The sequence below is a fragment of the Pelmatolapia mariae genome, linkage group LG14, assembly GCF_036321145.2.
Source record: "Pelmatolapia mariae isolate MD_Pm_ZW linkage group LG14, Pm_UMD_F_2, whole genome shotgun sequence".
Lineage (NCBI taxonomy): Eukaryota > Metazoa > Chordata > Actinopteri > Cichliformes > Cichlidae > Pelmatolapia > Pelmatolapia mariae.
The window spans coordinates 9,940,117-9,956,679 of NC_086239.1; the positions used below are offsets into that span (position 1 = coordinate 9,940,117).

Consider the following 16,563-nt stretch of genomic DNA (forward strand, 5'->3'; position numbering starts at 1 on the left):
GGATTTCCTGTTCTATTCTGAAGGTCTGTGTCTGTTGTCATTGTGTTCAGCTTGTGTCCTCCAGTCATCGTGTGTATTAGGATCAGCTGTTGTCCCCTCCTGTGTGTGATTACCCGATTACCTTGTGTGTGTGTATATTTAGTGGGTGTCGGTCTGTGCTCGTTGTCGGCTCGTCTGCGTTTGTCTGTGTAGTCTGCGTTCTCTGTGTCTCTCTGCATTCTCCGTTTCATATGACTTCAGGTTTGTGATTTAGTTTATCCCAGTTTAGGTCTCCTTCAGTTAGTTGTCATGCCTCACTGCCTGTTTGCCACCCTGCCACTCCTGTAAATAAACGTCACACTCTTCATCAGTCGCTTGCTTGCATTTTGGGTCCTCATTCATCCTCAACACGACTGCTGCCCCAGCCGTGACACCTTGTGTGTATGTCTGCGTCTGCCCCTGTCCTGCGTTGCGATCTACCTCATTCCTGCAGGTTTAGGAACTAAACCTGCCTGTTTAGTTCCTACTTTCTTCCAGTTTGCTTTCATGTATTTTGTAATCAGCAATAAAGCTGTGTTTTGAGTTAGTCCTGCCACTAAGAGTCTGCATTTTGGGTCCTCAATCCTGCCTGCTTCATGACACATAATATTTCATATCGATAAGAACCTTCAGGGGCCTAAGATGGACCTGTTTGCCAGTTTTAGTTGCTCAACTCCTGATCATGTAGAGAGAGAGTTCACAGGCATGCACACAACCTGATACAGACTTTATGACAATACAGCAAGATTCAAATGAAAAGAGATTACCAAGATAAATAGCTATCTGAATATATATTAGCCCTGAGAATGAGAAACCATGATGTATGACTGGTATTTTTGTTGTTTTTTGCTGTTCCCCACAATGCTTGCGTTCCCTCCCTCCTTATCCTGCTACTGTAATTGTGGAGCAGTCTGTGTGTCTGACTAATCCTTACTCCAAATTCCCTCAATCCCATCCAAACTTAAATCAGGGGCAGCCCCTGATTCAAATTTTGATGGGAATTAGGGATTGAGAGATTTTGCATGTGGTGATTGTTATTGTTGTTTTTTTTAAAATTTCTCCTAAAAACAGAAAAGTCACTTCCCATGTCACAAAAATGCTGAGTCATTTTAAACTGACATCCTCTTTAATCTGAATTACACTTCACTCAAAAACAGTATTTATGAAAGACCAAGAACTGTACACTGATTAATCACTATCAGAATTTTCTCATCAAACCAATAAAAACCAAACAAATATTTGTTACATAACTATGTCATTCCTTTTATTCATTTCATTTTTCATATATTTTGTTTATATATATTGTTGCTTTTAGTGAAAGTAGAAAAGGTTCCTGAACGATCCCTTCACTGAATATTTTTCTGCCTCTTAAATATCATTTTTGCTTTGTCACTGCAAACTCTGAAGTACTTTGTTTCGGCTTATTCATACTTTAAGTCTGTTTAAATGTGGTCACCATAACTATTTCACTTACTTATTACACCGTTGTGAACATTACATTTTATATATTATATTACATATTAAATGTCAATGCTGTTAGGTGACATGAATGTTGAATCATTAAAACAGGACATGAAATAGTGTTTGTAAGCCCCATTAAAGAAATGGATCGAGGAAAGCACTTACAAACAGTTGTGATATTGAAATGACTAAATAATAGTTGGGTTGGGGTACAAAATGCTGGCATTAAGAAACTGTGAAAAAGTTGACAGACCATCAGTTTTATTCCCAGCTGAAGTTGTTGCGGGGAAGGCATATGAACTTTATTGTAGTTTAATGTGTGCTTTTTTCCCCCCTCAGATTCTAAAAATGTCAGATTTATGGCCACACCGCCAGTCACCCCTATCCATGTCCCCATAAAATAGCAGAGCAACTCTGTCTCATGCAAATTACTTTTACATATTAGGAATGCAAAACAGCAAATATGTTTGGAAATAAATGTATTGGAGCCTAGGTTATGTTTTCCATTAACATAATGAGGAAATGTTGTGAATTAATGGACTTGGCAAATTCCAAAATGTTGATTTCCTGAGTAAATCAACAAAATGTGTTTTATCCTATTATAATGCAGTCTCACCATAAAAAACAATGTGTGATTTTGATGTGTCCATGGTTATGCACACCATTGTTGTCTTGGCTAAGTGACTTGAAGAACAGGGCAGGATGTGTTTACCTCATTGTCATTCAAACAACATCGCTTTTGTTGCCTAAAGCTAACCACACTTGGGACTCAGAATGCAAATGCCCGTCACTTATGCCAAGCCTTGCACTTTGTACAACCTCTGCAGTTGTATGTAGCTTTGCTTTGCTTGCTCTCTATAGCCTTTCCAAATTTTACATTTGAGACTATATACACTACATGTTGTGTTTTGCCCTTCTGTCATGCTGACAGTAATAAGGTAAGTTTAAAATAAACACTTCTATTTGAAAGTATCTCCAATATAGAGATGAATAAGTTGATGGAATAAGTAGATTTTTAATGCTTAGCCCCTTTACTCTGTTTCCCTCTGTCTTTAGTTTTTTGCGAAGATAAAATGAATTCTGGCTCCAGTTTCATATTTAGCTGGCAACCAACTTTCCTGATATGTCAAACTACTTCTTCAGCACTAATATATGCTAGAAGAGATTTTTTGAAGGGGATGTGAAAACACTCCCGTCTTCCCATCCCGTCACTGCTTATGTTTATACTTGTGAAAGCATGCAGACAGTGAAAAATCAAAAATTAAGAATGTAGTTTAAAAAAAGTCCCTCTGACTGAACCTGCTGCATAAATAAATGAATAAATGAATAGATTAATATTTAACAACATCTGCTGCTAAAAAAAGAATAAATTTAAGTCAAAGTGTGTGTTTAATAAGGTTGTGTTTCATGACTTGTTGAATAACATCCCTGAAACTAAAAAAAAAGAAATTCTCTTCCACATCTAAATGCAAATGACAACCCAACTCAGCTCTGGTTGAATCAGTTTTGCACAACAATTCAGTTCAGCTTTTAAATCTCTATTGTCAACATTACCTTTTGTATGCGTAGGCTGTACTCCAGCTGTCCTTTAGTGACCAGATCTACTCTGGGGTCCAGGGACCACTTGTCCTGGCCGGCAAAGATGATGTTGGATCTATTGAGCCAAGCCACCTTGGAGACTTTGTCATCAACATAACACCTGCAGACAGAACAAAAACAGGTTAGGTGAGAAATAGCAAGACCCGGTTCTTCATTACGGGGGGAAACAAATGGATGCAACTTTTTTCCATTTCATGATATGTAATCCTATTAGGCAAAATGAAGTGCGGAGTTTTGTAGATAGGGAAAACAAACAAATCACAGCAATTATGCAATCCAGCTGAGTAGGTGGGGGTGTATGGAAGTCAAAGGTGCTTTGAGTAAGGTTTATACAAACAGTTGTGCTGAAATAATAAGCCAAGCTGGTTATGTTTTAATATAGTTCAGCACTGCTATGTTTGATACCACTGACTAACAAAGACTGTTAAAGTAAGCAGACACCTAAGGCCTCTACTAATTCCAATGTCTTGGAGTAAAAACCAAAGTGAACGACCATTTTTTCTCTTCTCCTCCCACACACCCCCTTGTACTGCCTCCTGAACCCTTCACCTTCTTTACTACCCTTTTTCTCTGATGAATACATCTCCTTTAACAGTATGTTATTCCTGTGGATAAGAAGGGACACCGGTATCCTCTTGTTTACTTCTTGTTGCATGCTGTCAGCGCATTACACCAAGTAAGCTCGAGCTAAGACATCTTGCACGGGAGCGAGGGGAGCCGAGCGTCGTCCTAATGAATAAATGTAAATGTGAGAAGAAGTCGGAATCAATGAGAATGGATATCAGCTGTAATGCAAGCCGACAGTGAATGCGCCTCACATGCAAATTCCGGCAACTCCCCGAGCCTTGGCTGCGCACACCACTTTGGATTGCGTTGAGCTACAAGAGAGTAGCTTAGTGAAGCAGTGGAGTGAGGCTGTCTTTGGCAGGTGACCCCGGGTGAAGCACAAAAGTGTTGGTGCAGTCACCCTAGTCTGCTTCACAGCGGGAGCTGGATGTCAGATTTGCTGAAGGTTTGTGCTCGCAGCTTTAATCCCTACTGATGTTCCTTCCCTTTGTGTGGAACCAAGATAACTCACTGTGTTTACTGACTCGCTTTGACAGCTATCTTACTATTCCGTCACTCTAAAGTGTTCCTTCAGTTTTGTTTCAAGAGTTTTCAGTGTTCTAATTAAAAGAGGCAATTCAAAAGCTCGCTATGCTAATTCAGATACATTTTTCTGCAATCAAAGAAAGTTCTATGAACTGCCCCTTTCCAAAGCTAGCTAGAAGCCAGAGGGAACATGGGGTGCAGCACAGACTGACTCATATTCAAATGCATAAAATATAAATCGTTTCAGTTCATTAGCCTCTCAAAACGAACCATGAAGGACGTGACAGTGTGGAGCTGGGTGCATGCAGCTTATATGTTAACACCATCATAAGCTTATATATAAGTTTTGAGCTTTGTTACATTTTGTGGTTCTATATGTCCTGGAAGTAGCAATCAGACGATGGTTACACTGTCATAAAGGGATGGACACACTCAGTAAAGGCACTGAGGTAGCAATGATCAGTTGATACCAAGAACCCCAAAATGTGCCAAGGAAATATCAACTGCACCATGACACCACCACTACCAGCCTGAGGTGTTGATACAAGGCAGGGTGGATCCATTCTTTCATGTTGTCTGGATTAAATGCTGACTCTGCCATCTGAATGTTGCAACAGAAATCGAGATTAATCAACCAATCATTGGCAACTCAATGCATTTGGGTTAAAAAGCAGTTGAAAAGGTGTACCTAATAAATGGCCGTTCTGTGTATTTGTGCATGCAAGTGTGTCGTGACATAGTGCAACATCGTTGTTCACGTGTGACACCCAAAAGAACTGATCCTTTTGAGAGCATATGACATGTCTATGCCTGCTCCTCAAAGTGCTTTCATGCAGTTAAATAAAAGACCCATAGTTCACTCGCTAGTCGATTTCGCATGAAACTACCATTTCTTTCTGACCACAATCACATTAGTATTGATGAAACTACTTTGAAAGCTTTGTAAACTACCATTCACCAACTGGCAACTCTTGGGTGCACAAAATTGAAGCTGCACACCTGCCAAAAGCTGTCCACTTGACGCTGGCTTGAAAAGTGAATCCGCATTCATAGGCTCCCACATTAAAATGCCCAAAATTACAGCAGAAATAAACATGCTTGTTACCCACTACAAAAAACCCTTTGGTCTCTGCTGCCATTTGTCTCCATTATAGTGATTGTAGAGACTGTGATGTTTTTTAACCTTTCAAATTATAGTAGGGAGAAAAGGGTGTGGTCATTTCCACTGACAGGAGAATATGGACGCTGCAGCTGTAGCCTCTAGCTGTCTGCTGGACAACACTTGGCTAATTTCAGCCACTACACTGGATCTCTGTTTCATGTCAATGGTGTTGGTTGCTTTTGATGCATTTTTTATGCAGTTTTCTGCAAATAAATTTGACTTTCAGTGTGGTTAATTATACTAACATCCAGGAACTCTGTGCTCCAGTTTTGTTGAGGGAAACTCTAATATTTTACTTGATTTGTTACTTAACACTAATTAACATACACTCTACAACCTGAACTGATAATGCCAGTCTCTTGTCCAAACATGGTCACACACATTCCAACATCACCCTAACAAAGTACTGACCACAGTCCTACACCCTGCGGATGATGTCCTATTGGTTACATCCAGGAACTAGTCCAGGTGGGGTGGGTACTCAATCAAACAGGTAGTAAAGTACTAGTTTAATTCTGTGTAGTTTTCTATTCCCCAACACTAATAATCAAAACCTTCTAGTGCTGTTTTTGAACCACACAATCTGCTGTTCTAGACGTTAATCGTCTACAGCTCCTCCACATTAGTGCAAGCTATGGACACACTGACAAATTGCTTGCAGTGAAGCAATAAACTGCCCTGGCTGACTGAATGCTTGCATCTTGTTTCTTTGTACTGCACTTGTTTCCTCTCCTTCCTCATTACTGCTTGTCGCCTACTGTGAAGTAACCACGAGGAGGTGGGAAAAGAAAACGAGATGAAAAAGACAACCACACGAATGGACATGATGCTCGTTTAGAGTTACGGTTTAATGTTGTTTTCTCGATCACATTAAAGCGTAGCCTGTTACTGAACCCGAACTTTTTTACTGGATGCAATTGTTAACATCAACATATATTAAAATCTACTTTTTGCTGTAGCACCGACAAATCCACATTTTATGTTTTCCCGTTGAAATGAAAACCATCCTGACTGATGCCATGTGACTGATAAAAACTCAGTTCTCAGACTACCAAACTGATACTCTGCCAGTTTTTTTTTAAAACATCATAATGTAATTATTATGTAAATGTTAGATAATTGGTGGTTTTGACATATGATTAAAAATTCACAGTGTGGGTTAGGGCAACTATTTTAACAGAAATTAGCATCATAAAAAAGAAATGGAACTTTCTAAAAAAAAAAAAAACCACAGCAGTGAAGTTGATAGAAACAGCTTTGCAGATTATATAAACACATGCAAGCACATGTAACAGTGATGATAACTGAGTGCGCATACTTTAATTTAATTGACTCTCTCCCCTGTGCATTATCCAATTGTATAACCGCTGTTACTGAAATATTCAATGTAAAATTGTGCACACAGAGGCAGTATTACACAGCACTGTGCATGAAATTTTTTTGTGCATTATTCAATTTAACATTGAATAATGCACAAAAAAATTTCAGTTTATTTTATTACTTTTCTTTTAAAAATTAAAAATTCACCCTTCCCCACACAGGATTAAATTATTTTAATTAATTAATTAGTTAATAAATTTGGTTTCAGGTCTTGAGTTCAACCCCATACCACTGAGCACGCTGTGTTATTAAATTACACCAAAATAGATAGATAATTGATGTTTATATAGGGATAATTTACATAACAGCAGATGATCAATTGCAGAATGCATTGAAGACGTTAAATGAGTTGCTACCTCCTCAGCCTTCCCCACTGTTACTTGACGTCTGAGTTTCCTGTGATTAATAAAGTGATGTATTGGTATGATCCATGCAAAAATGTCATGTACTAAAAATACGAATATGACAAAAATGCTTTTTCCCTGCCCAAAATAAACTCAAGATTACTTACAGTGACCTTTAAAATGTTGTATGTGCTGATGATCCAAAGACTGACTTTAATACCCAATGACTCTTTATAATTCATACTTAGAACTTTACCTGAGATCCTGAATATACATCTGCATGTTTATCACCCTGCTTTACTTCTGCTGCTTTCCTGCATACATATTCATTTATTAATGGTGAAATTTTCTGAAAAAGGCTTTTAGAGTGACATTCAACACAGAGTTATATATTCACTTATTTTATGATTACTCTTGCCATCAACCTGAGCACTCTGTGTCATCAGCATTCACCTAGACACAGAGTAGTGGAACTGGTTGGACTGGACGCTTCAGCCATTCAAAACAGGTCTCCAGTTTCACCCCAGTCATCCAGAACATATCCAGTAGCTACTACATGTCTTATGAGGGCAATGAGACTTTATGTTCTGTTATTAACATAACGTAATTATCTTTATGTTATCAGGTTGTAGTGCAGAAGTTTGGAACATCTGAGACCTATTACAAATTAGCTTTCAACGTCAAGTTCTCAGCTAGGCTCAGAGTCAGGTGCTTTAATTTCTGTGAGAAGGCTTGCCTCCGGCTGAAGCTTCTTAACATTTGTTTTGTTTAGCTCTGGGTTTTCTAAGCAGGTATTCCCAGGTCATCACAGACAATGAATTCCTCCTTTACTGTCTAGTTATAGCCATCTTATTGATTTTTGCTTAGCTCTAATTTTAAACAAGACAAAACGTGGGTATTCAAGTACTCTGTGCACCGATCAGCCACTGACAGGTAAAGTAAACAGCATCAGTCATCTTGTTACTATTTTAGACAGTACTGTATTTTCATGAATGAATGAAGTAAAACTAGTATTGCAACAGCAATACCAGTTTTAGCTTACATGCCAGCTTTTTAACTAGCATGGGATGTGCATGCTCCTGGAGCCATTTTGCCACAATTTTAATCTTTACTCATTCACTTAAGGATTCTAGAGAAAAACAAGAACTCACTGTGGTGCTTAAATAAAACCAACAGCTATTGGCAATACTTACATTTACTGGCTCTCGAGCACGGTGTATGCGTTAGCTCTGATTTAATCTCTCAGTGCTTTAGAAATGCATACCCATTTAAACTAAACTGCATTTTATTTCCTTATTTACAGAATGTATTAAAAAGTATCATAATTTTGGTACAGCTACAGTAATAAGTTAGCATTGAGGAAGAAATCTTACCTGCACAAAAAAGCCTGCATGTGAAGCTATCGAGTTAGCTAATCAACAACTTAACTACGCCCTCTGTTTCAGTCAGCAAAGCAAGTTTTAAATTTTTGCTTTAATTAATGAGGTTCATACTGTGAGTGCGCTTCCTCTAAATCGAGCTCTTGGATTACTATAGGTGACTATTAAACACCCAAATCTGTAATACCTTGAACAGATTGCAACAGAAAATAATAATTAAAAAAAAAATTCATTGACTTGCATACATATTGAGATTTTGTGCCACATCCTGCTTTTTGCTGTTCTTTAGAACTGCTCACACCTTCAGAGTGTGGTTCTGGTGCATGATCAGTAGTACCTATTTTCTGTTCTCACTAATGAGTGAGAAACTGGAGGACTTCCTATTACTTGTCAGTGCAGTTGTCTGCCTGTAGCTCTCGCCTCTTTCTGGCAGAGAAACTGTCAAGGTATGTCTTTGCAGGGTCAGGTTTGTCTCGACTTCACTGGACCAGAATAGAAGATCACAGCTGTCTTTGGTCGGTCTGCTCGGACTCGTTCAACAAGACGCTTGCAGGAAACTTGATTTAATTGGAAAAACTAGGTGCGGTTTAAGGATTTGTAATGAAAATCTATCTTATTAACTGGCTGTGGTCATCACAATGAAGCAGCACCTCATCTGTGTTATTTGACCAGTTTGACTTTAGTTATTTGAAAAAAAGAATTCTTTCTCTAAAAGTGGATTTTGCAGAGTACAATAGTTGTTTACCAGTCCCTTCAGAGACTCGGTTTGGCCTATCCAGGGTCTGCATGTGATGGATGCCTAGGCTGCTGTCCTGTGCTGTTTTACCCCGAGGTTTGTTGATGGATGCTCTGCTGTGCTATATTACATTCCTTTTCTGCCCTGCTGTGCTGTGCCAATATGGACTGGCCAATAGACTATGGCTGACGGTGGACTGTGTGGGCTGACAGATGCCTGGGCTTGAGCTGCTTGTGTTGACAGGAGGGCTGGGCTGGATGGATCCCTGCTCCAGGGCTAGCCGTGGGGGAGGACCAAAGAGCAGGACAGAGCCGGGGAGTGAAACTGTAATGAGAGGAACGATGTGCCAAGATTGACAGAACAGTCACACCACCCGCTATCCCCATCAATACCCAGTTCTCCTTATCTCACCTCATCTTTTCTTTCCATTTTTTCCGCCTCTGACACTTCTCACCTCTTTCCAAACCGTCTTTTTTCCCCACTTCCTCATTGTAGTGCTTCTATCCTGTTATACCCTCCACCCTTTTCAACCTTCTGCCTCCTACTCATTCTCTTCCTCTCACTTTTTTTCCCCCTTTCATCCTTGACTGGACAGGCTGTTTCACAAAGACATGGTAGTGTGCATGCACGTCTTTGTGACTAAGTTGCAACTAATAGTGTACCTGCCATTTATGAAGAATCTCAATTCTTTCCTCGAAAATGGCCAAACCCTTTGCTTCAGCAATCAGTAAAAAGTAAATGTGAGAGTGGTGCACTAGCTATTTAGACCTGATCTGCCTAACTCTAGCCTGAAGGGCAAGAGGTGCCGCTAACTTCATACAGGTGTCAGGAGGCAGGCACAGGGACAGGAACAAAAGAGATATCCAGTCAGGCAAGAGACCAGTTGGTAGAAATAGAAAGGATGCACCAGAGAATAAAAATACTCAAAAAAAAAGAAAAAAAAAAGAAGGTGCGAGGTGAGAGCACAGCTAAAGCCGGATATCAAATCAAACCAGGGTCTCCTTTATAGCCCTCAAAGCACTTTCTTGCCCCACATATTTTCTGAGAAGCAGGTTAAAAGTATTTCAGGTAAGGTCTAAGTTTTTCCCCTAGGACGAGGCTTAAGCAGAACAAAGCACTCACTGAAACACCTGCTACAACCCCGTTCTGCTGCAGACTTCACCTTCCACTACGACCCTCTCCATTTGATTGACACGAAGAAACTATCATTGAAGAACACAATTAACACTTTACAGAGAAACTAAGAAATAAATAATAATAGGTGTTAAATGATAGAACTGCAGAGTGTTTTATACCTGTGCATCTACATGTGCCCGTGTATGTTATGTGCTAATTGACAACTGACAGGTCAGATTTTCTCCATGCCTTTGTAAACCGGTGTCGACATCAGCTGCAAACAGGTCACGTTAATTGTTGTGATTAGAAAAGGCAGCAGCAGAGTGTCTGAAGCTCGTTTGCAAAATCTTCTTTGGAGGTTTAACGAGGCATTTAAAGCAAGGAATGATGAAGGTGATGTGCTGAGGGTAATAAACTGTCTGCCTTGATTAATAGTGATTTCAAACAAAGCTGCAGTCAACAGGAAGTAGCCCTCCCTTGACCCCCTCCCCTGTAAGAGGCCCAGGATTGCAAAAGTTCATCTATCTGTTGATGAGGCCACACCACGCCTGTCGCCGTCTACCTGTGCCTACAAGTGCAATTAGCAATTTTTTCACCTTTTAACTTCTTGATACCACAGAGCCAGTTTGTAGGGAACCCCCAGTGATGTAAATGCATGGGAATAGACTTAATATCTGTTGCTCCAGTAGATTTTTTTTCCTTACTTCAAAGCCCCTAGATAGCCACAAATCCTCATATAAATTTCATGAAGCCCCTCCATCTTTGGATGGCATGTATCAGTGCTTAGAGCAAGCCATTAATCAGGTCAAGAAATTATTGTTTTGAGACTTGGCCTGCCAAGCTAGCGGGGGGGAAATTATTAATCAAAAACGGTTATAAACAAGTCAGGAATGTGCAGGTCTGCTTGATTCAAATTTGCTTGGCGCAGGTGTGATTTCACCTCGAAGGCTTTGCAAGCGCCAGAGCAGTTTAATTCCAGTGCGCGCGCTCTGTTTCTCAAAGTTTCTGAAGCTAATCCAAATGGATGTTGTGCTCGGGTTTGCTGTGCAAGATCGGACGTCTCTCGAGCAACATTATCGGCCAGCAAAAAGGCTGATCTGATCAATGTTCTCACTTGATACTGTACGTCAGCGGTGCAGAAGCCTCTGACACTTCTCCTGCCAGTGGACCTATTCCTTCTCATTTTAAAGTCAGCACAACCCCAATCTGTGCAAGTGTTGTGCTTTTTAGTAGGGTTGGAGTGTGAGGGAGAAGTGACTGGATGTAACGAGCCCGTGACAGATGGTGCCTTACTGAGATGTAGGCAGTAGGATCTATGGTGAGGGCAGGATGCTGCTATTAAATCTCAGGAGATGTACTGTGCTTCCTTCCTCGGGCACATCTTCCTTACCCTCGTGTCACTCTCATTCTGCTTTCTTATCTTTATGCAGTTTTGTACCATCTCTGTTTGTTTTTGCTTCTCCCCTTCTGTTGTCCATATTTATGCTTGCCTCATAATTTCTGCTTTACTGCTCCCCATTTTAGCCCTTACCCCCTTTCTTTCCCATTTCTCATTCTTCTTTTTCTTTACCCACTTATTACTCCCCTAAGCAGCTGGCCTGCCTGTACAGCAGTCAGCGTAAGTAAGAGATGAGCAAAGTAACAGCAACCTGTAATTTCGTCGTACTGCCTGCAGCTGCATAGTGGTAATTAAACGGTCTTAAATCTTGACTCAAATAAAAGTTACCATACGTTTGCTCCGCACGCAGCACCTTGCAGTGCGTTGCATCAGAATTTTCTATCTGCCCTCATGCCTCTGTTTTTGCTGTTTTGTGTTGATGAGAGTTCACGAGCACAGGGCAGAAAGATATTATTCCTAATGTAATCCACTTGCCTCTCACAGCTGCAAATTATGCTCATTACTCTGCATGTGCTGGCGGCAGAGGGCTGGCCTTTGCCCACCTTTTGCATTCTTTAGGCTGCTTTTTCATTTCGACTCACAACTCGCTCTGATTGCTATGGGATGTCACATAAGGCCTCGTCTAAAAGTGTGACACTGGAACTATTACCTCATTTCTCTGCTCTCCACATTTACCTCTTATGCGATCCATCACTATGTTCTGCTTTGGTGGAGTACGGGCACAAAGAGGTGAATCAGTTGATGATGCAGCAGCACTGAATGAGAGCAGAGGCAACAGAGGGAAAAAAAGAAATGCTCTTGTAAGTGGTAAAATACTCCAGACCTGGCTGCCTCTATTTAGGCTGCGAAATGAAATGCGGCATCATAAATTCTGTCTGAAATGAAATAGGCTTATTTGAATTTGTTGGCCCGGCATGCTATGTGTGTTTCTTGGGAGAGCTTCTGATAGTGTACGAAGTATGACTACCAGGACCCCGCACTACATCAACGAGATTCCGCACACATCTTGGAGAGCTTTAGCAAAGCTCAGAAAATCATACAAACATAAGCCAAGAGCTTTGCTACCTCTTCTTACTCAGAGTCTGTTTTATCTCAAAGGTAACACTTTGAACCGAAGATGTGCTTTCAATAATTACGTATGAATCAGAGCTTGGGGTGCAGGTCGTTTCATCATCATTTCCTATGTGAGATACACTGTTGCCACACTAATCAGCGGTTTTCCCTTGTGGGCTCATTTTCAAAAGCACAGCCTGATTAAGCAGCTTGTGGGGGACGCTGAGTTGACGCCGCATCTACGATGTTCAGCGTTTGCGGGTCGGCTTTAAAGGTTAGCCAGCGGGATTCGGAATGTCAAATGACTGACTGACGGGTGCCATGTCAAGCGAGAAGGTCAAAAAGCTCTTCTGTGATTTGCTGCTAGGAATAAAAGAGCTTATTCACATGCCAGTGTTTGGGGAGGAGCATGACATGTTGACACCTACCTATGCATCAGATTTACGTGAAAGCTAATGGGGAAGCTACCCATTTCCTTAAAATATATAAAAGGTTAGTCTGAGTGATGTACTGCAGTCAATCAATACAGCAGGCTTGGAAAAAGCAATTACTCTATTTGTTTTTTACACGGCTCAAATTATTTTTTACTTTGATTATGATGACTTGCCTTAGGCCATAAGCAATAGCCTGAAACACAGCTTACTTTAAGGTTATTTTTTTAATTATATTTTTTTACTATAAATACCTTATAACATTGACTTCAGATCTCAACTCTTATTTTTACTTTTAATTTTTATTTATGGCTACTTATAATAATCCTAATTTCTTTTTTACTGAGAATCGATGTTGTCTGCGTTCCATTCCCACTTTAAGTCAACTTCCTTCTGATTGATTGCCCTGTGTAATAAAAGATCCTAACATCAGGGTTTTTTTTTTCTTCAGATCTGTGTGCCAGAGATGGGTTGATAAAGCATTTCCACTCTCGTGGACAACAGGAGCATGAGTCATTCAAAGTAAAACAGCTGTTGAAACCTTTCACATGTGAGTCTTGTGTGATTCACCGTGGTTGTTAACATGAGTGAGTCCATTACATGTTCAGGGCAACAACTGAACTCAAGAACTATCCTTGGTGCTAAGGATACCTCAAGCACTGACATAGAGCCAGATTTATAAGCAGTCTGCACCAGCGTGAAATCTTGTTTTGACACAAAAATACAGCATGTGTCTTGTTTGACAGGGACTCAAGTTACTTTTTAGACTGAACGATGCCTTTGGAGGGTTCCTGTTTTTTGTGACTTTTTTGTCAGTCCACAGTGAAGACACCTGTGTGCACAGGGTTCTTTTGTACAGTTTTTATTTTCTTTACTTCCCTATATACCTATCTACTAGTATTCACTATATACTCTAATGAAATGTGTATCAAAATGCAGGTAATAAAGGGACTCTAAAGTGAGCTATATGAACGGCTGAGTCTTACAACATGTAATGTTGACTTTAATAAATACCCAAAGCCTGCTTTTGGCTCTGTAACAACCACATCATTAATACGGGCATGAGACAGGATCTGATGGTAAATGGTGTTCTTCTATACATCCTATAGGTCACATGTTACAGACATGTTTCATGTTTATATGGCAAACAGATGGCTGCACCTCCAAGAGCCTGGTTCTGCTGGAGGTTTCTTCCTGTTAAAAGGGAGTTTGTCCTTCCCACTGTCACAAAGTGCTTTCTCATAGTAGTGCTATGATTCTATTGCACAATCAAAGGGGGTAATCGAGTTGTTGGGTTTTTAGCTCTATTGTTGTAGAATCTTTACCTTACAATATAAAGCCCCTTGAGGTAAGTGTTGTTGTGGTTTGCTACTTTATAAATAAAACTGAACTGAATTAAACTGAATAATGTGAATGTAACAATGCAGCCCTCCTGGGCTCCATATGACTGCCAGAGAACAGCTGTCCAAACCTACAGCACCACACATGGTCCCAGGCAAATTGTTCATCAAAAACATATTGATTCTCCTTCAGCTGCCTCTCATTGATATGGAAAACACATGCAATACTTGTACCTACACCGTATAATTCTGGGTAGTACAATGCTCTCTCCCTTATCACAGCTGCTGATTTTGACCCAGTAATTTGTGCCTCTTAGTAAAACCCGCCCTAAATCCAGTCTGCTTTATCCGCATTATGGGGGTTACGATTTGGTCACATTTGACTGGCAGTTGAACGATGGCAAATCTCAAGAGCTGTAATGTCAAGACAGTGACAACTGTAACTGCACTAACTTTGGCAGAAAACAGTTGAAGTATGTCACTGTTATTGGCTTAGTGGATGCACGCATCCTAAAATATCAAGATGTCAACACATCTCTGAACACCTAAATTCATTTGATGCCTTCATAAGTAGCGTGGATGCAAGCTAAGCCTTGGAGCAGTTCTGGGGCTGTATGTGCACTTGTCACATTTTGAAGAGGGATTCACTGGTAAACATAGACCCTAAAGACTCACTGTAAAATCTGTGCTGCTTATAATCTGCATCTGTCACACAAAATTTGTTTGCGTGGAACAAGAGAGGACCATCAGCTCCTGCTGTTTAATTATAGCATCAACTGATGTAGCCATGGCAACAATAGAATACACTCACAACATGTGTTGCAACAGCTATAATGTTTAGTGTTTTTCATGGCGTCTAATGATAAGTTTTTAGCAGGGCCATTTCAGACTGTGCTACATGCGCTCAGCATGAATCTCACTGTTTTCACAAAGGGTTTTCACAGCAGTTATCGCCAAGGATAGCTCCTCAGTTCAAGTGGTCTCCTGAGTCTGTGCAAGGCTAACTAATGTTAACAACCTCTGCAAGCCACAAAAGGCTCACATGTAAAAGGCTTTGACTCAGTACAAGGCTGTTTTCTTAAAATGATCTTTAATTACTCACTATATGCTGAGTTGTCATCGGTCTTAAAGATCAAAGAACAAGGAAACCATGAGCCTAATACACTCTGATGTGCCCACACTGACCTTGGTATCTATAGTGCTCTAACACAGTCCTTTATATTAGGTAGGCTTTACCACTGCGATATCTTCCGAATCTCAAAGGGTGATGATTATGAAGTGTACATCTATGCAATTATTGATTCGGTTATTCATGCGGCAACACATGGCCCCTGAAGTGCTATTTGATCATATTTTAAAGCTCATTGCCACAAAATAATGATACTTTAAGACCATAATGGAGACACGACGGGGGGTTATAAATGAATGGAAAGAAATTATTATCTTATCATGGAGCTAAATTGCTGTTTAATTAGATAGCAGAGTTTAAAAATGATGAGAGGCTTGTCTTCTTAGCACACTGTGATTTACCGTTATCACAGACAGCTTGGTATAACAGATGATTTTATTTGTCAACGGGAATATTTGACACCTTGTTTGGTATGAAGTACTCGAGCACTTAAATGCAATAACCAAAATGGCATGGTAAAAATCACGCTGAAACAAGCAGAACAGTGGTTTTTACTGTAAGGCAAAGACCCTGCAGTAATATAGAACCCCAAAAACCCCAACAATCACATGACCCCCTATGACATGGCTACAGTGGGAAGAAAAACACCCTTTTAACAGGAAGAGGAGAAAACTGGGAGAACCAGGCTTGGGGAGGGACGCCCATCTGCCATGACTGTTGGGGTCGCCCACCCCTCACAACATAAGAAAACCACTAGGTTTGTTTTATTACTGCTGAAATGGTCAAGTTTTATTTTTTCTTTATCATCTACTGGTATGTAAAAATGAGCACATCATCACTTATAAAGAGCGGGATTGATTTGTGGAGTAAATAAAGCTGTCAAAACAAATGCAGCAAATAATAAAATGGGTGAAAAAATAACGA

The 16,563-nt window shown here is 40.2% G+C and overlaps 1 protein-coding gene across 2 annotated transcripts in view; it reads right to left on the reverse strand.

The window, feature by feature from the left end:
* lsamp (limbic system associated membrane protein) overlaps positions 1 to 16,563 on the reverse strand; it is a 443,552-nt gene that overhangs the window by 71,082 nt on the left and 355,907 nt on the right. For both annotated transcript variants that reach the window (XM_063494225.1, XM_063494224.1), the window contains one exon: positions 3,034 to 3,178. In XM_063494225.1, coding sequence (XP_063350295.1) covers positions 3,034 to 3,178 — 145 coding nt within the window. The remainder of the gene's footprint in view (positions 1 to 3,033; positions 3,179 to 16,563) is intronic.